Source organism: Lepisma saccharinum, chromosome 2 (genome assembly GCF_977018435.1).
Source record: "Lepisma saccharinum chromosome 2, izLepSacc3.1, whole genome shotgun sequence".
Taxonomy (NCBI): domain Eukaryota; kingdom Metazoa; phylum Arthropoda; class Insecta; order Zygentoma; family Lepismatidae; genus Lepisma; species Lepisma saccharinum.
Window position 1 is genome coordinate 180,957,975 of NC_139230.1, and position 27,454 is coordinate 180,985,428.

At 37.6% G+C, this 27,454-nt stretch overlaps 1 protein-coding gene across 3 annotated transcripts in view; it reads left to right on the forward strand.

The window, feature by feature from the left end:
• The first annotated feature begins 274 nt into the window (after positions 1-274).
• Positions 275-27,454, forward strand: part of Mcm10 (minichromosome maintenance 10 homolog) — a 69,977-nt gene continuing 42,797 nt past the window's right edge. Inside the window, exons 1-6 of one of the 3 annotated variants that reach the window (XM_083113859.1) lie at positions 275-448; positions 13,275-13,354; positions 15,820-15,975; positions 17,726-17,881; positions 21,049-21,277; positions 27,275-27,419. In XM_083113859.1, the coding sequence (XP_082969985.1) occupies positions 13,288-13,354; positions 15,820-15,975; positions 17,726-17,881; positions 21,049-21,277; positions 27,275-27,419 (753 nt within the window). In that variant the 5' untranslated portion in view covers positions 275-448; positions 13,275-13,287. Of the gene's footprint in view, positions 449-12,801; positions 12,931-13,274; positions 13,355-15,819; positions 15,976-17,725; positions 17,882-21,048; positions 21,278-27,274; positions 27,420-27,454 lie in introns of those variants that run through there. The other 2 variants (XM_083113875.1, XM_083113868.1) reach the window with 2 other exon arrangements.

The following is a 27,454-nucleotide window of genomic DNA, read 5'->3' on the forward strand; positions in this document are numbered from 1 at the left end:
TCGATACCCGGTGGAGGAAGTGGGTAAAGTGGTTCGGATCCAACTTTAAACTGTAGGCCCAGACCCGAATAACTTTTCTGTGCAAAAAGTGGCTCGAACTCAATCAATAACCACCTCACATACAAATCGAATCAAATCAATAGTTTAATCAAAATGGTAAACCTTAAATTCTTCCGATTGAACGTTTGGATTTCTTCCCTTCCCGACCTCGTCCAAGCCAAACATTTTCCATCTCGCACACCCCCAGCCAGATGCTGCCAGTGGAAAGGAATCGATTGACGTAGCAACACTGGCTTCATTTGGCGCTAAATTGTATCTGTGTCGGACGATACGAACTGCTTGTCGAATATACTTAGTTTAATCATGGTTAATTTTCATAAATTTGTGGTGGTGATTATGTTTTAATGTATTACTAAAAACAGCGTAACGTGCACGTTAATTTCGAAAGGTAGTAGTATTAAGGCATTTTTACCCTTGAATTTAACGTTGGTTGAAAGCCATATTTTAAGGTCTGGACTACAGCGTGATTTGCACCAATTTGCAAGTACATGCTAGTAATTTTGGTTATGTTTGGAACTACCACAGACAAGAGTATGGTACGACATTACCCTCGGCCACTAGCGTATGTAGGATTTTTCTCTTTTGATGGAGAACACTGGAGTCTTAAGGTACATATTACAGATCTGCGTCCTAGGGGTCAGGATACACAATCAATTATTTCGTAATTACCATTTTCAACCTTTGTTTTAAAACTTGTTCAAAGACAAAAGTGGTAACCGGGAACATTTTAAGGAGGGCTTCCAAAGTTCTTTACAGCTTTTATTTGAAAGTTTAGATTTTCTTATTTTGGAGAGGGCTGTAACCCCATCATCCCTGCATATGTCAGTGCCCTCGGCAAATGCACAAGTCATACTTTTAACCTGGTCTACTAATGAAATGAAAATTGATGGCACAGATTCTTAAAATTTAATTCTTTTAAATATGTCAAAACTTTACCACAGAGATTTAAGGCCCAAGTTCCGATTGTTTCATTCCGAATTAATCATTGTACACAGACATTTTTTGCACGATTCGATTTTTAGGCTAGACTCTACTTTACGTCCTTATTGCCTTTTTGGTGGTAACCGATGGGAGTTAACAATACTGCAGGCTCGGCTTTGTGTCCGCTTTGTGAATGCGTGTGCTTTGCTCGTTCTGCGTGGTGATTGCTTCTTTGCATTCGCGGTGCATTGTGCGTGTGTATGGTGCATGAAAAAGAGCAAGTTCCAAAAACTTGTAGGTAGTGTAAAATACGTTTATCCCCAGTAATAATTTAGTGCATCGTTCAAAACCGTGCTTGCAGACAGCCGGTAAGTACCTTTTTCTTTTTACACTTTCTGTTCACGATAGCCCCATTAACCATTCACGGGTAGCCACACGAACCATTCACAGGTAGCCCCACAAACCATTTACATTAGCTCCAAAAACCATGCACGGGTAACCCCATGAACCATTCACGGGGACGGGGTATGCCTACGAGGTTAGGTTCAAATTCACATTCTTTATTTGCGTGGGCAAGGTTCAGCCTGAGGCTGTTCTGCCACCTAACCTGTATCATCGATTACATTTAAATTTACATTTCTTATACATATGTTATTACAGTATAAATACAGTGTACAATAAACTGTATGATTTAGTTACAAAATCTATTGATAAAGTAATTGTAATAAATGTATGATAAAATGATACAAAAATTGTGAAAAGACAACAACATAAAAATAAAATAAAATGATTAAATTATTAATTAAAAAAAATATGTAGACAAAATACATAACATAAACATATAAGTTACATCATAGTATTTGAACACAATCTCTGCTCTGCCAAAAGAAAATTCTTTACTTCATTTCGGAAAGATTTTATTTTAGATATGCTCGACATGGTCTTGGGTAGGGCACTCCATATTTTTGCAGCAAAATATGAAAACTACGACTGATATGCCTGTGTGTTGCAGAGTGGAAGGTTAAATTTGAAATTATTTCTTGTATGGTGGCTGTGAATACTGGTGTGAGGGATCAACATGTCTGCCAGATAAGACGGCTTGCCAGATGTAATAATTTTATGTATAAGGCAATATGTATGCAGTAGTTGCCTATGGTACATATTGAGGATATTCTTATTATTTATGGATGGTAAAATATGTTCACGCCTCGGGATGCAAAATATGAACTGCATTTTGGCATTTTTGAATTTTTGCTTGTAAAGTTTTATTTATTCTACGAGAGTACACTACGTTAGGTTAGACCTGTTAGGTTAGGTTCCATTAGCACTCATTTCACCCCTAAATATGTGGTTCACCATCAAAAGATTTCCTCAGTACGTTCAATTACGCATATCCGGACAACATCGGTTTTTATCGATTTCCTCCTCCAGGAATTTTTTCTTCGCTTTGGGATTTACGTTGTTGAATTCCTTATACAATAAGCTTTCCAATGATATACGACACGTATTCCATAGGAAAAAGACGTAAGGTAGAGTCTTAGTGATTATTTACTGTGTCTTGTCTGGAGAGCTATTTTTCCCTTCCATACACTCCTATATGATTCTTTGTGTGCAAGCAGCCACTTGCGTATTATCGTCTTGGATATAGGCATGAGTTTACAATACTGGACCACTCTCCAATTTCTATAAAATTTCGCATACTTACTAATTTCAGTGTCCTGATGACGTATCTGTAGTTCATATTTGGCGGTCACTTGTTAAAATTGTACATTTATGTGTAGAACTTGTAAAATAACCTTGCGATTTACCACGGTGATTGATTATAGACAGCAATTCGGAATCATCTTTCTTTCGCAATTCGCTAATGGTCTTCCTTTACGCACAACAATCTTGCTGACGTCAGATGAATGCCTACAAGGTTAGGTTAGGCCTGTTAGGTTAGGTTCCATTAGCATAAATACAAAGAAAAATTAATATTTTAGCTATGAGAACTATACCTTGTCTTGCCTGTTGATATCTTCATGTTGGGAAAATGACATCTTCCGTGGAGTTATTGTTCTTATGGTAGGGTTACGTTACGTTAAGAGAACATAGTTTATTTCATTTTTTTCTCGATTTCCATACTTTACCGCCAATTATTACATGCAGATTTGTGGTTAGGAGTTCACAATTAGTGAGTAGGTGAAATTTCATAGAAATTGGAGAGTGGTCCGGTATTGTAAACTCGTTCCTTGGATATATACTGCTGCTGCCTTCTTCTTAATGTCCGTGGATGTTGCTAAATGTTTTTGTAGTTTAGGCATGTCAGGTTTAGGGCTCTTAATATTAAACTAAGGTCTAAATGCTTCCCACATCTGGTCTCGCACACAAAACCCACTCTGTACTTTGCATAAAAATCTGCTAGAGGTAACACGTTTTTGGAACATCTCTGAGGTTTTCCTATGCACAAGTTGAAAGCGAGTCGCACAGAAATCGAATCAGCTGGTGAGGGAGTTGCAACACGTGACTGTTGGCGCGTGTTTACAATTCTCGAGCAGCATTGCAAGTGAACAAAAAAACAGCGGGTAACAATGACTCAATACAGAATTGTACAACAACAAAAGCTCACTAGCAAAAACAATACAATAAGCTTACCTTATGTGCTGTAAATACTGCAAATATGATCAAATGAAGAAACCAATGATTTATTCCAGGTCTTCGATGCCGTCAAGTTCGGAATCTGAATCTGACATTTCGCAACAAGAATCTTCTGCACTCAAGAATGAATCGTCCTCACTGCTGCTACTGTCCCCAACACTGAAAGCAAGATGCTCTACTTCTGGTTCCAGCAAACCCTCTGTCCGAATGTATTGTTCCTCATTTTTTCTAACATTGCTGCAAGATGAGTCCCATTCTTCCTCACCAATCCTTACACATTTCCCACACATCATTTAATTTGAAAGTCACATTATGATTTGCAACCCATTGTTTAGAAATGCCCCAAATTTTCTCTATAGCATTTAAATTGGGATGATATGCAGGCAAGCGAAGGACAGTGTGGCCATGTTCATTCATCAGTTCATCTAAAATGTAGGATTTCATCTTCGGTTTGTGCAGTTTTATAATTCTGTAAAGTTCAGGCTTTAACATATCGTCTGTAAATGGTATATTGTTTTTTAATAACCACTCTTGCATTTCCTTTTTCTTGGTGTTAGACGAAGGGCATCTTTCTTTCTGAATATTGTGGTAGGATGCGTTGTCGATTATGAAGATGGAATTTTGAGGGTAAATTTGGAATGACCATTTCTCTTATCCACCGCATGTAATTGCTGGAATTCATCTCCGAGTGGTAGTCTCCAGTTTCCTGATTTGATTTAAATATCAGAAGGGCATTAGGGATGAACCCCTTGTTGCTGCCCTTTGGATATTGGAGATTCCAGGCCCCCGAGACTATCGTCGCACCATCTTTTAGTGGTTATGTGGGAACTATGGATGTATGTTTCATCGGTATATACAATAGATGGCCTTCCCGACGATATCTACTGATGGCCCGTAAATATGAAATCCTTACATTCCAAATGTCATTCCTCTCAATAAGCACACGTCTATTAGTTTCCACTTTCTTCCACCTAAACCCAAGTTTTTTGAAGATCTTCAATAAACTGGTTGCCTGCCCTTTATATCCGATGGTTTTCCTTCATTTTGCAAGCACAGATTTTACTGTTGGGACTTGCCTGTCTATGGTGTAAAATTCATTGATTGTTCTCCAAACAACGCACATGTCAAAATCATCTATATCTGTACATGGCCGTGGACGATTTTTATTTCTACGGGGTGTGCTGTATGATGACGATCCAGCATGAATCGCTGAACTTTCCTTCTTAATTGATTTTACCGTACTTAAAATACACCTGTCGCAGCACAAACACGGTCAATAACTTTTTTAAGAGGCAACTTCAAGTCATTTTTCTCAGCCTCTTCTTGCATGAATTGCAAGACATTTGCGACAACTTCACATGTTTGTCCCCTAAGCATTCTACGGTAAACTTTGGAATGAACAGGAGGCATATTTTATGTGAGGAACACACTATGAAATCGCACTTCTATACACTCAGTAGCAAGCTCAAGCCTAGCACCAGATCCTCGCACCTCGGTATCACTTTTACAAATGATTTCTGAGCATGTCGTTCTACGCTGTCACAAGGAAGAAGACCATTTTAGGTTCGCTGACTATGGAAGCGACAGAACTCAGAGCTGTTCTGAAAATGCGTTGCCTCTAAAACCCTGTGTCTGAGATGACTGGACACCAAGTATGGGTGCTCACATAAGCTGCCTTTCAAATCATAATTTTTCTTGTAAGTAATACTTAGCGAAGCCTATAAATGTGCTAATTAGTTTCTCCAAGCTTCAAAGTTACTTCTGCAATAGTTTCCAGTATTCTAAAGCACTTCCAGGGCTGTTAACCTGCTTTAGTCTCCTCTGGAATTATGTTATTTTTTTTTAAATGACAGACTTCGATGTTGTACGTAATATAAAATTGTGGTATGATTGCACAATATAGAGAATGTCTCCAATTTCGTTAATGTTTGGTATACTAACTAAATTTGGCCTTCTAATCACGAATCTGTTGTTAAAATGCGGGGGTCACATGTAGAAATTTTTACATTATGCGGATAGCCCCACAAACCATTCACGGATAGCCCCATGAACAATTTCTGGTAAGGTTAGGTTAGGCAAGCTTAGTTAAAATTTTGTTCGTAAAGCAATGCGATACAGCTCTAAAGAAAGATTTTTTTTCAACTTTTATCGCCTTTTTTCCCCATTTTCACATGTGACCCACACATTTTAACAACAGAATCGTGATTAGAACGCCAAATTTAGTTAGTATACCAAATATTAACGAAATTGGAGACATCCTCTATATTCTGAATTCGCTCCAAATTTTGTTACAATGTGTGGAAAACACAAATAATGGAGATATTTGATTCCAAACTACCTACATGTAAAAACCTGCCCCTTTCTATTATTAAAAACATTTTGCATGATACTAATATATTGAAAGAACACGTAGAAAATTGCTATCGACTACTTAATTACGTAAAATTATAGCTGCTGTTGTGAAGTATTGTGTTGGCTGCTACATTCAATGTAAATGTCACGCAAATGTCAACCTCTCTCCCACATAGAACACCTTGGGTTGCCTTTTAGCAAGCTAACGAATCTGTGCTGTCTGCACCCACAGTCAGGTTAATCCTCTGCTGGGCTTGTGTTTGTAATTCTTCCTTCATCCATCACATTAAGTTGTAATTCCATTCCTATATGCTCCCATGAGTAGATAAGGTTGATCAGGTTAGGTGCTTTTACCATTATAATTATGCTCGTGCATGCGCACAGTGTTACTATTTATACATTTAGAGATGGTAGGATTGTTAGGTTTGATTTTGGTAGTATCTTTATGCGTCTTTCCTCTCATGCTTGTGTATACAATGTTATCCACATGAAAAGACAATGCTTCAGATAGTGGTGACTCATGAGTATTCATGCGAGTGTTTCAGCTGAGAAACAAAGAACCTAAACCAGGGCGCGAAATTTCCGGTCGCCAGGTCGCCATTGGCGACCAAAAGTTTTGCGCTGGCGACTAAAATTTCGTTGTTTCAAATGTGTGTCAAACATGCCTCAAGACTTCACCTCTTGAGAGAAACGGCAGAAGTTATAGAAGAAATTCTAAAACTGAGTGATATACACACTATTAGGTGGTTAGCCAGCAGAGAACATGCAAATAGAGCTCTCTTGCAATCATGCAAAGCTGTTGTGACCCATCTTGAACAGGTGGCCCATAGAAAAGACAATGATGGCGCTAAAGCTAAGGATTTGCTGAAAAGTTTGAAGCAATTTAAATTTGTTAAGCTTCTGTACTTCCTTTTGGATTTCTACGGGAAATTGAACCCTTTAAGCGTGGCACTACAAAAGAAGAATCTTTTGATTTCATCTCTGAAAATAAGAATTGAACACTGTATTTCAGTTTTGGCTGACCTGGAATCTAATGTTGGACCAAGCGAACAAGATTTCTTGGACCATGTATCCATTTCAGGGAAGATCAGGGATGTGCAAGAGTTTCAGACTATTAGAGGAAACTTAATTAACAATGCGAAGGTGTACATCACAGAAACATTGCCGTCTATGTCAACAGATGCGATTGCATCTCTGCATGTTTTCGACACCTTGGGTTGGCCTCCCATAGAAAATAATCTTCAGTTTGGGATAGAAGAAATAAAGAAGATCTGCATATACTTTAACCCGATCCTTTATAATGAGAAAATGGATGTTCTGTCAGCAGAGTGGACAGAATACAAACTTTTGTTTCCTTCTCCAGCTTTGAATCAGACGCTGGAGAAGATCCACAGTGCAGAGTGTTCAGCAAGATTCCCCAACTTGCTCCAGATTTTGACATTTTGTGCTGTTCTACCAGTGAACATAGCCTCATGTGAGGGAGGTTTCAGCTGTCACAACAGACTCAACACTACTTACAGGAACTCTCTGAAGACTGAGACACTGGATGATTTGCTCAGAGTTTCCGTAAAGGGAACCCCCCCCCCCCCGCCATCCTCCCTGTCAGAGTTTGACCCAGCAGCTGCAATTGATAAGTGGTACTTCAGTGCAGAACGACAGCGCTACACAAACATTAATATTTAATAATTGCTCATATTTTTATTATTTATCAATATAAAATAGTGGCGACCAAAGATTTTAGTCCGGCGACTGATTTCAAACTTGAAATTTCATGCCCTGACCTAAACATATTTGTTTTGCAAGTTGTTTTTGATCAGAAAGCAGTTTCTGAGGGGCTGGTGACTGACTGTACACCCTCAAAAAATTCACCTTTTTTTGTATCAAGCTGTTTGTGCATGATCAAATAAATCACGAACAAATCGTTGAATTGAACACTTAAAATCGACAATTGAAAGTCATTGGACAGGAAATTTTGAGTGGTCTGAAATTGCAAGTGGGCATGATCAAAGAAAAATTGGACAAGTTCACATTTTACCAAAACGTAGCACTGTGCACACTTAGGCATCGAACCTAAAATTCCTAAATTTGCATAAGTGTCACATTACTATAGTCACACAAGAAATTCCTTTTGAAAAAAAAGAAAAGATTCAAATATGCAAGAAAATCGGTCACAAATTGATGTATATACCTTGAAAATGTGCACTTCCCAGTACATGGTTGCAGAGGCAAATTGTGCCAAATGGCACATTTTTTATGTAGCCTAAAACTTATATCACTATGCGGAAACCACAAATAAGTGAAATATTTATCCGTGAAGTATGTCCAATTCCTCGTATCCCTAATCACATTTTAAAAAGGCCAATTTTATTCTACATGAGCAAAATATGTGCAAATTCAAGGAGTAGCATGAAATTATTAATAACATCAAACCTGACAGTCCAATTCATAGATTTGTAAAATTATAGAACAATCGGACAATTTCAGCCTTGCGAACATGTTTCCAAGCTTCACCTGAATGATAAGCACAGTACCAGAAGATAACAAGCCACAGCTGAGTTGCAGATTATATTTTATACACGCACATGTTACACGTAACTACCTACATGTAGTTCACGTCATATGGAGTTAGCAACTATGTCATGCTGTCATAAATTATACCACATAAAATCACTAATTACTCCGCAAGCTAAAAACAATAAATGATGTTTATATGAAACACATTTTTCATAATCCATGCACAATTTTCCACTTTCTCATGGGTGTACAGAAGGACACCTGCACTGGAACATGCACTACAGTTGAGGATAAAGGAACTGAGGCCTGGGTTTGCACTCCCTTCTTGTTTCACCAGCATACCTCATTGAACAGATTCAAGCATGATGTTTTTTTTTGGTAAACATTATTCTTAACTTCATTTTCTTTTTATTACACTTTATAATAATAATAGAAATCCATGGCATGACAGCCCTCGAAGGGCCTTGGCCTATTTCCCGACTGCCAGTCTCCCTCCACAATCCTACCTTAGCCGCACGTCAGGCTAAGTTTGCAGCAGGTTTTATGTAGCAATCCACGCGAGAACTGAGCTCAAAATCTTCCGTGCCAGTCTTGCCTCAACCGCCGAGCTGCTTACATCACAGACACTGAGAAAATCCACAGTATTGCCAACCGCACAACACATCAAAACCTGCAAGCATGTCAAGCGGAATGTATTTTTGTTTCTTTTTGTCTCCTGAAACGTAACATTTTAGAAGTACTTTCGGCGCATAAATTATTTTAAAAATGTGTCATTACTTAATATAAATGCGAAATATCTTTGAAACATGAGAGCATGTGCATGGACGTCCGGAGGATTTTTTCAGGGAGGGGAAAGGAAGGTATTTTTTTCCAGGGGGGCAAACAAGTCACATTTTCCCCCAAAGAGTGTAGTTCCCTAAAAAACATTGCTTAAATTTGAATTTATGGTGTTAATGCAATAATTAACACATATTATTGTGGCTAAAATGAAATTTTATGTGTGAAATACATAATTTATGGTTGATTTTCATTTTCCAGGGGGGGCCAGGGCCCCCTCGCCCTCTTTCCGGATGCCCATGAGCAAGTGTGTATATTTCAAGCCCTCAAAAATGAAAATAAACAAAGATATAAGTAAACAACGATAGACCTTCTTGAATTGAATGAGAAATTATTGTTTTTAATTTATAAAAAAATACATTTATGAAAAACTTGGTTACTGTAAGACACACGCACTTCAAGTTATACCAGCAAAAAAAAAAGCATGATTTGTTATTGCATTGTCTGCTGCTATTACTCTGGTTTCAATTTACGAATCACTTCACTAAACCAGGATTCAAATCTTGGTCTGTCCATTTCTTGCTAATCATTCTTCCCTTTCTTTGCATGGAACAGTAAATATGCACCTTCAACAAAGCCTTTAAGCTGCTAGTGGGTTAAATAATAAGCCTCCCCCTTCCCCTCTCTCTTTCGCATCAGTTTCTTCAGCCCTGGCTGTGGTTTTGCAGGGTGGTATATAAAAAAAATCAATGTACGGCCCCGCCCCTCCCCCTTCCCCTCTCCCTTTCGCATCGGTTTCTTCAGCCCTGGCTGTGGTTTTGCAGGGTGGTATATAAAAAAAATTCAATGTACGGCCCCGCCCCTCCCCTGGCCGAGTTAAAGCACGTCTGGTCCAAATAATAAACATGTTTCTTCTCACGGGGATATCTTTTAATACAGAGGACATTCTTTTGTCATCAAACAACAAACAATCGTTTCCTCTTTCTAAACTCAAACTGCAAATCATTCAACACCCGGGATACTGTTCTTGTGCACATTGATGGCAAATCACCTCACGCCCTGTTTTACTTTGATCTTGTTTCCGTAAGGATGATTATGTATTTTAAACAACTTGCTTGATTTGAAGAGCTTTTCCCTTCGGATGAAGCCCACAATAACACTCACTGAACAGACCTCGATTCAGCCATTCTCGCCGCTGTATAGCACGATTATTAATCACAACAAACATAGGGTTAAAATAGTGGGATGTGCAACACTGGTATCACGGATTCCACGCGCTCTGCAACGTACTCAGTCTTGCCCGACTCGCACTTGGTCTTCAGCGATTCCTCAGCGCAATACAAACTCCAGTTGGCGAATCTCCGGATCCAAGTTTGTCTGCACAGTGATTGCAATCGATCAAAAGTCCACACCTGCTAATAGATGTATTATTTTGCCTGTATTTTACAAATTAAATAACTGTTTTCTTGCAAGTATGCAGTTGTGTCGGAATAGAACCCGTCTCAGTGGAACTTTATTCTGCGCGCACGTTTGGATCTACATATGCCAAAACCTGCTTCAAAGTTAACCTGACGCTTGGCTTAGAGGTGTGGAGTTCTTCAACCGATAATGGGGTGACGTGGGGTCAGAACGTCGAACCCCCAGCTGTTATAGGAGATTTTCGAGACCGGATGACGGTACTCACTTGTAGGTCCCCAATTTCCTCACGATGGTGGGTTGCCACTAGCCCTATACACAGGCTGATAATTCCCGGAGACTGAACCCAGGATCGAACCCATGCCGTCCTGCAGCTGCCATCCAAAGCAAGGTGCCTTAGTCCGCACGGCCATGGAGGAGGACTTATTACACTTTATAGTGCTTTATTTTTAATTTGAAAGAACAAATAACGTATCACCACACAGTTCATGAACTACTAACATGGTAACTGAGCTTGTGACATCATGGATAGACTTCGCGAGTTGGGCAACTTCCACAGCATTGTCATCCTGCTGCACAGGGTGTGGGTATCTTGTAATGCATTTCATAGTGCACCATATTATGAATGAAAACTGTACTGTAGTTTTGTTGGATTTTCTAGCTTTTATTCAATCTTTAAACAGAAATTGCATTATATGCAATTTCTTCACAGGGTGGTAGTGTCTAACTGTAACAATAATTTTCACTAATTGAAAGTTCTTATCTTATATAATTGGATAAATTTTGGCAACTGTCTACATTTGCAACAAAAATATTTGTGTTAACTATTGTGATCTATCTTGGAAATTTCTTGGTCAATTAATAATGTATAGAAATTCCATGTAAATGACTACAGTTATTGATATATGTAAACATATTCATGGTATGTCTTCAGTGACATGGGGAGAGAGAGAGCTAACACACTTTTCGTGTGTTCTCAAACTCCAGCCAAGTCAGCCCATGTGTTATGAAAGACTTATGCATTCACGTTGACGTCATGATTGAAGCTGTCCCAATCTGTAGTTTATGAACAGCGTCGTAATCAGATCATCTGATTGCATGACACTTGAGCTGATGCATGTGCAACAGCAGTTCACTTGCCTTTGGAAGTAGTATTAGGTGTATATGGCACAAAATCTTGCCTCTTTATAAAGCTCTGCTACATTTATAGAAAATGTTGATGTTGTAGAAATTGACACAGGAAATAACCAAAACAATCAACAACTAACTTAATGTCATAATACATATTGAAAATAATTATTTTTTAAAAAAAATATTTTATTGTGTCCTGTATCTTGACTGTGCAGTCTAAGGCACAAGGTTTGGGCTCTGGCTAGGGGATGCATGCAGGTTTGAGTCTCCTGGGGGAAGGAGAAGCTTTTCTCCAGATATTTCAGCTTGTATATGGTACTGTTGGCCACTCACCATTGTAAGGAAATTGGGGAGCTACAAATGAGTAGCATAACCTGGTCAAGGAAACCTATGACGATGACTGGAGTTCATCGTACTGACTCCACACCACACCCGGTAGCTGGTTGGATAGGCTGGCAATCAGTTGGTAGACATGGGCTGTTACATTATGGGTTTTTATTATAGTATTTTATTGTATACTGAATTTAGTTTAGTAGCGTGACACCAACTAATAACATTGAATTAAGGTAAATGAAGCAGCTTTAAAATATATTACAGTGACCCCCCCCCCCCCCCCCGCTATTGCAGTAGGATCCATGGTGGTGTAGTCAGTAGGACATCGAACTGCCACGCAGAAGACCCAAGGTGGGTGGTCTAAGGTTGGAATTTTTCAGGCCTTGTCCCCGCATAAAGCTCTCATTTTTTTACATATTTTTACCATACATACATCACATTCATCCATGAAAAGAATTTAAAAAGAAATATTAACTACATTTTTCCCTTCAGTTGTCTTCTGATTTACAAAGGCACCAATTAAATGATTGCTGTCTTGGTGGTTGAAGGTAGCTGCTGCAACACGTTTTCTGCCCACTTTTGTCTGCAGTCAGCCAACTCAATTGCATCGAGAACAGCTTTCAAATCTTACAAGCCAAGTAAGCCGGATACGTCACCAGGACGTCACGGAACCAGTAGTGGGCAGTGCTAGCTGGACATGGCTTGAGTTCTCAAACAGATGTTGCCAGCTTTGGCTGACTTGGTTGTTGGAGTTTATGAATTCAAGCTTTGCTCCACCTTTGTCTGAAGGTAGATACTCCGGTTAGGTATTTTTTCCCCCACCATAGAGTAAAATTCTATAAGCTTAGTTTTTGTCATTACTTAACCAGTTATAGCCAAACACATTGAGTGGTCGACTTCTAATGCCTCCACCAGAGTTTCCATGTTGAAATCCCCACATGGGTGTTCATTGTGAGTGTCCCTTTATCGATTTCATCATATCACTCATCCTCATGATTGCAGTTAGCCAAAAATGGCAGAAAAGCAATCCTAAATGACACAAATTCAAAATACAGCAATCAGGTATAATGTAATGTGACTTTTATAATTTTGATTCTGAAGTTCGTGAATAATTTCTTTCTTTGCTATTTTAGTGGCTGATTGATCATGGATGGAGATCCACTGAATGCACTGCTGCAAGTTGTAGAAGCTTGCATTCAGAGTGATGACAATAGTAAGTTTTTAATTTCGGTAACTAAGTCTGTTGAGGAACGACTTAAGATAACCGGACACCCCTCCGATTTTCTTCATATTTGGTATACTCACTAATTGAGGCCTCCTAATCACGAATCTGAAGTTAAAAGTTGTCGGAAACATTTAGGAATTGCAAAATAAGCGAAAATAAGGCGTTAGTTTTCGGAATGGAAAACTTCTATTTTCGCGAATTTTTTTGTTTCACAAGGAAATATATATATTCCTGATGCTACCACGACACCAAATTTTAACTATGTTTGGCTAACATAACCACACGTCAATGGTTCGTGGGGCTAGTGTCAATGGTTCGCAATTATTTTGCAATTTCTAGATCCTGATACTACCACGACACCAAATTTTAACTATGTTTGCCTAACCGAAACTAATCTAACCACATGTTAATGGTTCGTGGGGCTAGTGTCAATGGTTCGCAAATATTTTGCAATTTCTAGACGTTTCCAACATATTTTAACTTCAGATTCGTCATTAGCAGGCCTCAATTAGTAAGTATGTCAAATATGAAGGAAATTGGAGAGGGGTCCATCTTCTTAATTTGTTGATACAAATTATAGTTTGATTTTAGCAAGCAAATTCTTCAATAAAAGTAATGCTACTTTTTATTAGATCTGTAAAAGAAAGGGTAACCCATTTAATCTTTCAATTTTCTGTAGGTTAGCTGTACTGCTTCCTGTGCATGTGAATGGAATTGTCATTGCTGTAGTGCATATTTGACCTTCATAACTCATTTTCTTTCCTTGTTGCAGGGTAAACATTGTTACTCCACTTTCCATTTGCACCAGAGAACAGCAAGCGGTGATTCATTTTGGGTGGTGTGAAGGTATACCAAGGGACTGAAATCCACCAAAGGCTTAGATCACGATATGGGTAAAGTGGTGTATCATGGTGCAGTGTGTTCAAAACAATGGAGGAGCAGGATGTTCATTCACATCCAGTACTGGCAACAACATTGTGCAATGATTCTGCTTGTGTGATGAGTGATGATCAAAGTGGCAAGTCATCTGCACATTAGTTACTCGCATTTGGTGGATTTCAGCCCCTGATACACCTTTGAACCACAAAAAATGCTGCTCTCTGTTCTTGTTGCACCCGGAGAGCGGCATGCCACATGCAACACCTGCAACAACAAAAAAAGAAATGATTGATGGTCAAATACATGCTGAAGCTGCAACAAATGTACACACAGTAAACAGTCCAACAACCTGAAGAAAATTACAGCAAAAGTGTGTATAATTGAATCAGTCACATGAACAGAACTGTATCGAACAAAAACCAAATGCCATAGAAACAGCACAGCAGTCAGCCATGTTTCTTTCTTATTTTTCTCAAATGGGAAGTTTCCATCTGCTCATAAAAGATGTCATTGCTATATTCTCGATGCCAAAGACAATTTTTCTCCAACTATACATCTCTGTTGCCAAAACTGTTGGTTACATCATTGTTCATGTGACCAATTCAATTATTGACTGATGCTAATAGAATTTGAAGTGCACATTAATCGGGTCTGTAAGTAAACTGTTATTTTAAGTGGGATCTGAACTCTTTGTAAATTATTTACATGGAGCAAAAATTAATGTTAACAATTGAATGATCATTTTTTCTATTGGTAGTTAGGATGTTAATAGAAGCATTAAATGTAATTATTTTCATTGTTATTCGTGCTGAATAGGTTTAGTTTATTTCATAGTCTTATAATGTAAGAATCAATCACACAATGAATCATGTGTTGTAATTCATAGCCTTTGCAAAACTCTACCAATATTGTATTACTTGGAGTGTGGTATTGATCACACCACTTCCACCATGACTGAGATCGAGAATGTGTGGAGTCCCACCTGCACACTATCTCTGTGCCTTCATAGTATAGTGCAGTGCACTTGATCTTTACCAAAAACATTCACCTTATGAGGGATGGGTGAATGCTAAGTGGAAATAACGCCCCCCCTAAAAAAAAGTACTTCCATTGATTTAACGGCAGTATTGTGATATCTGTCCCGCACCCTGTCCATGCTGTCTAAGGTGTCATACTTTGGGCTTGGGCTGCGGGACATGCACAGGGAGGCTAACTACTTTTCTCCTGAGATTTTGGCCTGTGCATGGAACCGCTTGCCACACACCACCATTGTGATTAAATTCGGTAGCTATGAGTGAGTAGCGTAACCCGGTCATGGAACCTACAACAATGACCATGGTCATGCTGACCACACGTCATCCCATAACCTCGGGTGAGTGAGTGAGTAGGATCAGATGGGAGTGAGGCTGGCAGTCAGTAGATAGGCCCAGGCTCTCACGGGCTATTATTGTGAGCTCTATTGAACATGATTTTCAGAAATTTTACTAAAACTGTTCACTAATCATTTTATCTTTATGTTTAACATGACAACGTGAAATAAATTTCAACTCGATGTTTCTTTATTACCCGTATAGATGAACTTGAAACTCTTGATCAGAATCCTGTTGAACAACATAGCAGATTAGATGATTTTTCTGAAGCAGCAGAGAAGAAAGTTGTACATGAGAGGAAAGGTCATAAACGACAAAGGCCACATGATGTGGCCTGGACTGAGTCTCCTTTACCTAAAAGTAAGTATAATTTCTCCATTAGAGAACTGCTTATATTCAGGAAACAAGTGACACAAGAGTTTGAAGTTAGTGGTTGCAATTTGCATATTAAAGGGAAGAGTTACGGTTTTTCACCAGTTGTGCATTTATTTCAATATCGTCTGAATGGGCTTTGCTACTGAAAAAAAGACACGACATGAGAGACTATGAAAATAATAGCGGGGGAGGTAAGAAGCAGGTGCGGTGATGCAGCCATCATAACAATATCACGTCATGCGCAAAATGTATACTCATGGCAAAAGCTAGTCTATGTGGGCCGGAGCCATCATAGTTGGGCACGGGGGCAGAGAAACAAGTGCACAAGAGAGCCGGATCTGGCTCCAAAAAACTAAGTTGGCAACAGTGATTCCAGCTGCTGCTGGCAGAGGAGCATCATGGAAACCGTTCCTCATGCTCTTAACCCTCCATCATCCATATTCTCATAGTAGCACAAATGTCCTGCGAGTGCCACCCCATCAAAACCAACTTTATTTACGTGAATTATTGATGCAAATCGATGTTGAAGTACAATATAATTTACTGGAGATATCAGACGAAATATATATATGAGCGCAAATATGTCCATTTCAGACATTTTTATTAGCTATTAAAAGAAATGAGAGGAAGTATCTCATAGAATTACAAGCTTAGACTCTTGAAGCAAATACACCAAAATATTATTCTAAAAATAATTAAAACTTTGCCATACAAGGAATGAACTAAAAAATGGGCTCCCCATTCACAAAATTGTCAATGAATTTGTTTTAAAAAGATTCAACTTTTCACAAATTTTCAACATATTTTTCAAAACAATTTCAAATCTTACAACATATATGGGCTTAGAAAGGAACTATTTGTTCCAAAATTATCAGTCAAAATCCTACTGTCTCAGAAAAAGCAATCAAATGTGTAAAATACAACTCAAGGAAACTTACAAAATATTTTTAAAATGTTCAAATCTCAATATGTTTCTCCTACTTTTATGAGATATACGTAAAAACAAGACATACTGACTCAAATCAAGGGAACCGAATGTTGTCCCTTTTCAATATCGTTATTTTGACAACTCGGACATTTTGAATGCATACTGCAATGGTTTCTGAATACAAATAATTTGCATTCCGAACAACATACCAACTGTAATTTTATTATTCTTATTTGTGCCAAAATCATGGTTGGCATTCTGTGATTAAGGTAGGCAACATTCCCGCACATGGTACTCAGTGCTGCCCACGTAAAGGGGGCCGGTCACTTCAAAGGCTTGTAAGCAACTGAAAGAATGTCAGAAAAAGGCGTGAATGCCTCTATGTTTTTGTGGAAATAGTGTACCTAGTGCTTTCTCGACCATTATTGCGCTGGTAAGGAAAATAATTCAAAATTTAGAGATTGTGGCATGGGTTACGGAGGGTTGACATGTGCTGCTTAATAATTTCACGTCAAACGCAGGCTTATGTGGCCTGTCATGCTACTATAGTGTGAAACATGATTGGCTCATTCTCAAGTGATGTCGCATGTTGCTTTAGTCTGGAATCTCCCTTGATCTTTTAATTTGGTTGTAATAGAGTTGAATGTGAATTATTTTTTTGGTGTGGCACATTTTCATGGAGACTAGATATATGCTGTGATATATTAATCTTTTCTACTCGCTTCATTAATTTTATTGTCGCATACTAGATGCTTTTATTTAAAAATAAGTAAATTTCGACTCTGTGTTCCTTTATTACCTGTACAGATGAACTTGATGCTCTTGATCAGAATTCTGTTGGACAATACAGCAGATTTGATGAATTTACTGAAGCAGAGGAGAAGAAAATCATACACGAGAGGAATGGTCATAAACGACAAAGGCCAGATGATGTGGCCTGGTCTGAGTCTCCTTTACCTAAAAGTAAGTATCATTTCTCCATTAGAGGACTGTCTATATCCAGGAAACGAGAAATATTATTACAGTTTCTTGAAACATTGACCTGGCTAGGGTTTGATTCGCCCAGGCATATTACCTGTCATATTAAGATTATGGTAGTATCACAGTTTCCATGAGTTGATTGTTTTTTTCCATACTTAAATATTGAATTTTCATCCTGTTAGATTTTGCTAGTTGGAATGTTAATGGTACGGAGAAGCTTGAAGCTCAGCTGGACCTTTGAACAATGCCAGTGAATCACTTTTCAAAATTTCCTATCGTTTCGAAAACTGCTATGATATTCCAAATTTTTAAAAACCACATCTGCTCGGAATGCCTTCTAGAGGCATATGTGAGTGAGTGAGTGAGTGAGTGAGAGAGAGAGAGAGAGAGAGAGAGAGTGTGTGAATGAATGAATGCGGGGCGATGTAAACCATTTGTTGATTCCAATATTTTTTTGTTGATACAATATATTCTTATTTTTACCGTTAAAGAAATGTTATTGTACCTTTTAGACGTAACTAAACATTTAATGTACCCCTCCCCCTTAAATTTTGTCAGAATAGTGGGTTTTGGAGAATTCTTTTGATATGGAGTTTTTGATATGTTGGAGGCAGGTATCTGCAATAGAGAAAAATCGCATTCGGTTTATTGATTTGCTTTATTTTACTTTGCTTTTTGTGCCACCTTTGGCTAATTTGAGAAGGTGCGATGAGTGATGACATAATGAAATTGTTGAATGGACACTCGCAAATATCCATGCCCAGGCTGGGATTCGAACCCAGGACCCCTGACGTCGTAGCATGATGTGATAACCACTCTGTCACGGGAGCCAGCAAAATCACATTTGGGCTATATGTGTAAAGATGGTAAACAAGTAAACATTAGAATCCTATATTTATTATTTTATTGGGTGTTCCTACATTTACAATCTTTATGCCTAGTTACAAAAATTAAAATGTGAAACATGTGTGCTAACAAATGTAAAATAAACTGTAATTTTCATGTATTTTTTTCAGAGTTATTGAAAAAATTAAGAACAAAAATAAGTTTGTAAACAATTTGTCAAATTCAATTTTGGAGTTTTGTTGTAAATCTTCAGAGTTTTTAGTGATAATGATGTGCCTGCATAGCCTGACATAAGCATAAATTTGAAATTAGTTCATTTACTTACGTAAAGTGAGTATATAGTTGTCGTAGATGACGTTTTGGTGGCAACTGCCCCCTTCTTCAGGTCATTTAACCTAATCCTAACTTTCTGAAATTCTCTCACTTTTTCACCTGTATAGATTGCTGAATTCATTTTTTGGTTCTGTGCGACTTACTCACTATCTTATATAAGCATAAATTCGAAATTAGTTAATTTACTTACGTAAAGTGAGTATATAGTTGTCGTAGACGACGTTTCGGTGGCAACTGCCCCCTTATTCAGGTCATTTAACCTAATCATAACTTTCTAACAGTTCTTGATGTCTGGTTTGTTCACTTGAAACTTTCAAGCAGAGATTCGTCTCCAAATTTAATCTATTTTGGTACTGTTCCCAGTCGTACTAGTAATGTTTTTACACTTTAACAAATGTTCGTGGGTTTTTGATTTGAAGAATGAGATGGATAAATATTTGGAATGAATATTTTATTTCAAAACATATGAAACAAAGACAAGTGTGTCGGTGACAAAATCAGCCTTATTTTCCTCTTGAGTTAAAGCTATGAAGTGTGCTCTACACACCTGCAGCAAAAATGTTGTCGTGTGGGTATTCTCGACATTTCTCTTCTGAGCTGATCGCGTACCCCCTTCAAATCTTTCATGTACCCCTGGGGGTATGCATACCACAGTTTGAGAACCACTGTTCACATGAAGATTCGTGTGGTTTGTTTTTGCAGCTGTCCAGATATTTGCAATAGTTTCATGGCTACATAAGCCTATTAAGCTGTGGTGAATATCTAGACAACAGCAAAAGCAAACTACATGAAGATTCACTGGCATGCTCTAGAAGGAATTCTAAGCATATGTAGTTTTTCAGAATTTGGAATATCAGCGATTTTTTCAAAAGGAGAGGAAATTTTGAAAACTGCTTCATGGGCATTGGCGAAGTTTCAGTCGAGCCCTAAAGGGGAACTAATGCCCCATTAAAAGTGGATTAAGAACACTGCTACATTGTTTTCATAATGTCTTCTGTTTGACATTGATACTTATGCTGAAGTGCCAAAGCTTTAGTGCCTAAAATGGATTTTCCCATTACAAGCCACACAATTGTCAGTAACATTAGTAGCAATCAAACTATTAAAGTAGAATTAAAAGTAGCCAACATTTAAATAACCATTTCTAAGAGTTTAATAACAAGTTAAATTGGAACTTTGGGAGTGTTCTGAAAGTTCCATAAGTTTAACGTGTTAAACGAGTTATTCATGAATATTGTTAAGTTTGTTATGGTATTTCTTAAGTCATTTTTTGTGCTAGGCACAAGTTTCTTCTCATTTGAAACACATGGCCTGGCAGGCTGATTTGTTCAGTGAAAAATTTCTGCTGCTTAGAAGACATGTGCATGATGGCTTCAAACTGCACTAACTCAAAAATAATATACAATTTGAACAGAAATCGATATGAAGCAAAATGCACAAGTCAGGTGTGCCTTCTTAGCTGGTCATAAAATGTCATTAAAATGAGTATGAATGTCCACAATAGAGTTTACTTTTGCCAGAAGAATATGTCTTCCACTTGAAGCCATGTGCAAACTTTGTGTATACATAATACTGCAACTAATGATTTCACTTAAGTTAGTAAAATAACTCATTTCCCAAGGCCAGTTATTTTCCTTTGAGTTGTGCGTTTCATTATGACTTAGGAATGAGCCCTACGATAATGTTAGTTTGTAGTAATTCTGACAATTTGAATAACCTAGCTTTTAGTACTTGTGTAGTTGGCTACTTTGGTAACAAATTAATATTGTGCACTTTAATGATTGATTGATTGATTTGGTATTTTAAGTCCAATTTATGCACAGTAAGGCTAATCGGGACTGGACCTACAGTTTAAAGTGGGATATGAACCACTATGTGCCTCCACCGGGCATCAAACCCGGGAGCCCTTGATTACAAGGTGACAACGTGTGCACTTTAATGTGTCTATTAATACATGCATATTTTTGTAGCAAATGCAACAAACACCAACAGGGATATGGGTCTGTCTCAGTCATCTAAATTGAAAGATCTCTTCAGAGGTTCATTAAGTGCCAAAGCAGAATCTGTTTCAAGGAAAACTGAACAAGATGCTGTGAAACAAATCACTTCAAATGGAAGGACTAATGCTCTCTATGATGAAAGAAAAAGTTTATCCGCTGAACAAGTATACACAATTCCTAAGGCAGGACTTAGGATCTCGTGAGTATTTTAAATCTAATATTTTAAGATGTTCAGAATATTTTTAAATATTAATATGTAAGTATTTGATTGCAATTAAAAATAATGTATCAGAGTTTTCCTTAAAATATTTGAAGGATTGCGTAAGAGAAAATTGAAATTGGAACATTTAAAATAGCTTTGATTTAATTAAGAAATTCACTTTCCTTACAAAATGTTTATGCTAGGGATGGGACAGATTAATTGGTACTCGATTGATACCAGCTGATATAGGCCAGGAAAAAATGGAGAGGCTTGACTTCTATGCCGACCCAGCCTGAGGCAGGAATAGGCAAAGGATGATGATGATGATATAGGGTTATTGGTGTATCGATTTATCAGTAAAATTTCCGATTATGTTACTGATCTGATATATCTATAAATATCTTATAATTGGATGCAAAATTCTGCCATTTTGTTATATTTTTTATGGATAATCTTCATGCTCTACTTTTTGAAAAAGTAAATTTCTAAATATGCAACTACTTTTGCACTGCAATCACCTGGAAACATTCGTTTATTAAGGAAGTCAATGAACCATTAAGGTTCTTCAAGGACCATTTGGAATTATATATCAGTACTTTATCAGTATCAGCCAAAATTTTGGTCCTTCCCTAGTTTATGCAAAATTGAATAAAATTGTGTACATTTTTGCCACAAGATATCCAGGCTCTGGAACTGATACCATGCCATTGGTATCAGTCGATAACCAATACATCGGTATTGGCCCAGCCTTAATACATGTAAGGGATGTGACAGATTAATTGGTATTCCACCAATATCATCAAATATAGGTATAATTGGTGTATCGGTTTGTTGGCTCAAATGCCAATAATTTATCTTGTCCCTTATTATTAATAGCCTGTAAAACTGGGAGTGCATTATTCTTTCATTTGCATCTACATAATCCATGAGCAGTAAAAAGCAATACGTATTGTTTGGACTTTTAACCACTTTACTTTTTATGTATACACACCAGCATTTCTGAGACTCGTTGAAACTACTCTATTTGCTCAACCCTGCAAAAGTGGAACTAATGCATATAATATGCGCAATTATGTGCTTAATTCAGGAAATGGGAACAAAAGTGAAAAGAACAGTAGGTAATAATAAGACACCATAGCCTTGATGCCCTGTTGTGTCATTTTTTGTATATAAAATATATATATATATATATTAATTCATAAGTAAGTTTTTATCATCTGAAAGTTAAGATAAGGGCTATGCCTGAATTTTACCTTGGTACTAGAGCATTACTGTCAATTTTCCATTTAGTAAAAATCTGATATCAGGACTATCTCCCATGTAACGCAATTAATGAGTAGGGCCACATATTTGAGCTGAATAAAAGATCAGTATTAAGGAACAAAAACAGGGCACATTTCGGGAACAAAAGTGGTATACAAAATGGCATTTCAGTGTTAAAATGGTGAATAAACCCTAAATTTGATTTAAAAACTATACTCATTACACAAAATGAACATATCTCTTCCAATAGCATGTTTATGTAGTTGCCAGTGCATTAATGTTTATTCCTATGTAAATGAGTATATTTTTACTTCTCAAATATTTACAACAGAATTAATCTAGTTTCCATGAATTGCATAACTCGCAGGATACTCCAGACTTCAAAAAGTGTCACTTTGGTAAATAAACTAAATTTCATGTTTAAAACTTTATTTCACATTTTATAGTTCATTTCGCATAATTTTGTTATAAAACATGGCACACTCGTTTGAGTTGAAGTCCAGTTTCGTAGCCGACGAGTGTGGTAGTACAGCCAAAGTAGAGGTTTGGAAAACCACACACTGCAGTGTTGCTTACCACTAAGGTTTTTTACCACATGCAGGGAATTTTCTGACTTTCCAACTGAAAGAAAACTGTTACAGGAAAACCTTACATTGCAATTATTAATTCAATGTAGTGTCCAATTTTACATTCAAACTGCAGGGAAAATTTTCTGGAAAAAAAAAAGTGTCCAAAAACTTGGTATTCCATAACTAATCTAAAACAAAACTGCCTCAGTTTCTACACTTGCGGAAAAGCTCATATTTATTCGAAAGCAGAAGGGAGTGGATGCTGGTTCAATTACCCCTTTCCCCTAGCGTAACGTAACATCAAAGTTGACATTCACCCAGATGACCTGGGTTTGAATTCCGGCCTGGACCTGGATGTTTGTTGCAGGTGTCCCTTCATATCTCATATCATCATTTATCATCATCGTTGCAATTAGCCAAAAAGAGGTAGAAGAGCGATCCTAAATAACAAAAATTAAGTCAAATTGAGATTCAAAATTCAGATGGGAGAAAATAAACAAACCAAAGCAATAGGAGTGTATCTTTCTGTAATGCCCCAAATTACATGACTTAGGATCACATTCGTTTCTTTCTCTTATGTGTGCATACTGTTTTCGTAGCATGCCATTGAACACACGAGTAGGATAATAAGACTTGAAAAATCAGTACAGGTCGAATGAATGTGTTTGTAGATTCCTGAATAATGATTCTTCTTCGTGAAATAAATAGTTTAAAAATATAATAATATTTGTGCCATTGGCTAATAAGATTCATCGTCACATAGCAGAATCCGCTATGTTAACGGAAACTGGAGAATGATGATCATTTAGGGTTGGAAATACTAACCCTTGACAAAAGCATGAAGTCCAATCTTCTTCATTCATTTACATGCATAACCTTTACTTAATTCTGTGAGCAATGTCTACACAGCATAGAGACACTATCCGATGAAACATATTGCTTTCAAATTAATGTAATTAGAGAGAAGGGACATCGAAAGTTTTGAGCTGGTCAGGCAAAGATGCAATCTTATGATTACTAGGGCTGAGCTGATACCAATGGTATCTGTATCAGAAAGTATTGGTTGATATTTTTGCACCAATACTAGCCGATACTATTGTCTTTGAGTCGCTAGAAGCATGGCCAAAACCAAAATTTGTTCCTTTTCAAAGGTTTCTTCACCTTTTCCAACTTACCTTTGGCTTTGAAAAAACTGAATAATATGTATTTGTGCATTTGTTAGTTGAATGTGGACTCAAGTTCCGTGAATGGCAAGTACGTGACAAGGAATCCATAAGCAGATAACACTCATGGTCAAGTATTTTGCAAATGAAGGGTAAGGTGAAATTATCCCCATATGAGTTCCTTTGAAGTCTACCAAGCTTTGTTCCTACAGATGCAGTCTCGTGTAACAATAATCCCAATGAGGTTCCGGTAGCTAACGAGGCACCTGGTGTATTGTGGACATCTCTCTCCTCCCACAGTCAAAACAGTCATCGCCCATGTGGTGGACGTGTCTCATACATAGTACGTAGCAAATTCAAATACCTCGGCTAATCCTCTTTTCCTTTCCAACTTTAGACTTTTGTTTGTCCCGACCTGTATACCTGGGTTTCAGTAGGCGTTTCGACACAGGGACGAGGCAGGGGAATAATGTTCTTTGAACGACAGATGATGGCAGGTACTTTCTGGAAAGTGTAGTGATTGGTTTGAATTTTCCTTCACGCTAATGGATAGAACTATGCAATTACTTTTTTTTTAGAAATCATTTGCCCAAAGTATATATGTCGAAAACAAAGTTGCATCGGAATATCACTGTACTGAAGTCAATAGCCTAATAATAGAAGCAAGAGACTGGTTAGTTATCATTCTCTCCTTACATTTCGTTTACAAATTTTTATTCTCTTTGTTAAAGGACAAAAAAGAGACTAGATTGGTTTTACATTAGAGCTTTACTGTTAGTTTTAGACGTTGCGTCTGGCTGGGGCTGGTAAATCGCCAATTATTCTTGTGTTCACTGATGGTTTAATGTCAGTTTGGGAAGATTGATCCCTTAGTTTTAGAGGAGGTTGAAGAGGCATGATCTCATTTTTCAACATTGGGAGTGGGGGGACGACAACACAATCATCTCGCTCTTACCATCTTATAATATTTCTCTCATATTTGAAACATCAGATCGATTATCACTGATATTATATATATATATATATATATATATATATATATATATATATATGTATAATAGCCTGTTATTTTAAATTGGAATTGTAAAAGTACAGCTGACCACTCAGGAGAAGATCCCTGATGGAAGTGAAGTGACATAGCAGCAGGTGACTCCACTATTAGGGTCGGGGTGTGCACCCTGAGTGAAAAACACATGTGGGCTTGCTGTAACCGGTGCAGCAACACAAGTCGTTTAGGGTTACCAGAAGTTCTCTTTTACCCGGACAAATCCTGTTTTTCGGGTACTAAAATGCTCCAGGCGGGTTTTTAGGAAAATTTGGAAATATCCTATTTTTTGGGGTATAGACAGCTGCTTAACTTCAAAATTAGTAACAAAATGTTATTTGTAAACAATTGTTAATATTGTTTCCATTTTCAATTTCAAAGTAAAGAAATACAACATTCTCAGTTGCAAGCGCAAAGAAAATAAACTTTTCTTGCAACAAAGAAAAATTGTTGGGCCTTTGCATCTCTTCTGTTGTCACCAACGCGCCGCGTGAGGTTTTGATTTCCATTTGTGACATCTACCGTGGCTCTTGGTGAACAGCAAGTTTCTGACAATAGAAATATGCAATATGCAATTCGCTGCGGCTTACTCTGATTTGAGTTTCATGAGAGAATTCAGAAATAAACAGTATTTTTTAAATGCCGTACTTTTGTTGTTACATGGCAGTGGAGAATTGAAATTCTGTCGATCAGCGATCTGAACCATGCCAAAATGCAAATGTGTTTTTAGTGACGTCTTACAAAAACGGTTTCCTGACTTTAAGCCTGGAAGAAAAAAACTCCGAGGCAGAATGTCAATTTATGTTATATTTTTAAAGTAAGAGACCAAGCTTCACAACCGTATAATATTAGGAGCATAGTGAATAAATATTAGAATATTAACACATTTTCCTAAATGAGGCCTATTATTAGTTATACGGAAAAGGTGTAAAATTATTTTACAGGTGTGTGTGATCTATAAGCCTACCAAAACACCAGTAAGCACAAAATGTGTGTCTTCGCCTAAAGTTAACATTTTGCAATCTAAAAATGCCTTCTTTTTTAAAGTTTGTCATCTGGTAACCCTAAAGTCGTTGCCGTATATTCTTTTAAAATTCTTTGAAATACAGTCGAAATAATGCACAGGATAAGCAATACAAAAGTATTCTGGCCACTGAAAGAAAAGCAGCAAACTTGCTGCGGACACACACTCTGCGTGATTGACGCAAGTCAACTCCCACGCACTTCCGCAGTGGAAGGCTTTCTGCTACCCCTAAAATCTGCAAATGGACCGGTCCTTTCCTTCACATCCACTTTCCGTCACCCCTCGTTTGGGGATCTTCTCGTGAGTGGTGAGCTGTATCGGTATCAGTTCAAAGTGGCATCGACTCAGGCCTAGAAATTACCCAAATAGCTTGGTTGCTTAACCGTGGGTTGTGTCCATGTTGGTAAAATGTCTGGTTCTTAAGCAGAAATCCTAGGTTCGATTACCTGTGTGGTCAAAGTAACTCCCCCCCCCCCAAATGCATGCCACAAAAAATATATTTCACTGAGTCACAGCTTCATACTTCGTTATTGTTCATGTGGCAAGAAGAAAATCATTATTGAAACTCTTATGCTTTCAGAGCTTGTGATATAAATTTTAGTGTGGAAGCTATTTTTATTTACTGTGTTGTTTCTAAAACTCCATGTGTATAAAAACCACTGCTACAATCTTCTGGTAATAAATCCCAGCGGAAGATGAAACGTTAATCTCCATTGAAACAAAGTCAGGGAAATTAAGTACAAAAATTTTGGGTTATGTCAGTAATTTTTTTTAATGTGTTCCGTCATTTGTGTGCCATTACCTCGTTTCACACACACAGAAACACAGCCTGGGTGAAAAATGAACATTGCAGTGTGTTATTTCACATTTTGTGTTTGTCAAAAAAAACATACATGCATGCCTCTACTAATGAGATATTCCTGGTTTTAGGAAGTTGGATGTTCCTTTGAATATGTTCAAGGAGTGTGCATCTTTGGAAAATATTGTGCAACTTTCTAAATTAAATCACAGCAGCCAATCGTTCAACACATTTGGTGTTTTGGCATCCAAATTACCCATGAAAACTTCACAGAAGGTGAGTAGATTCACTTATTATGCTTACTTGCAGAA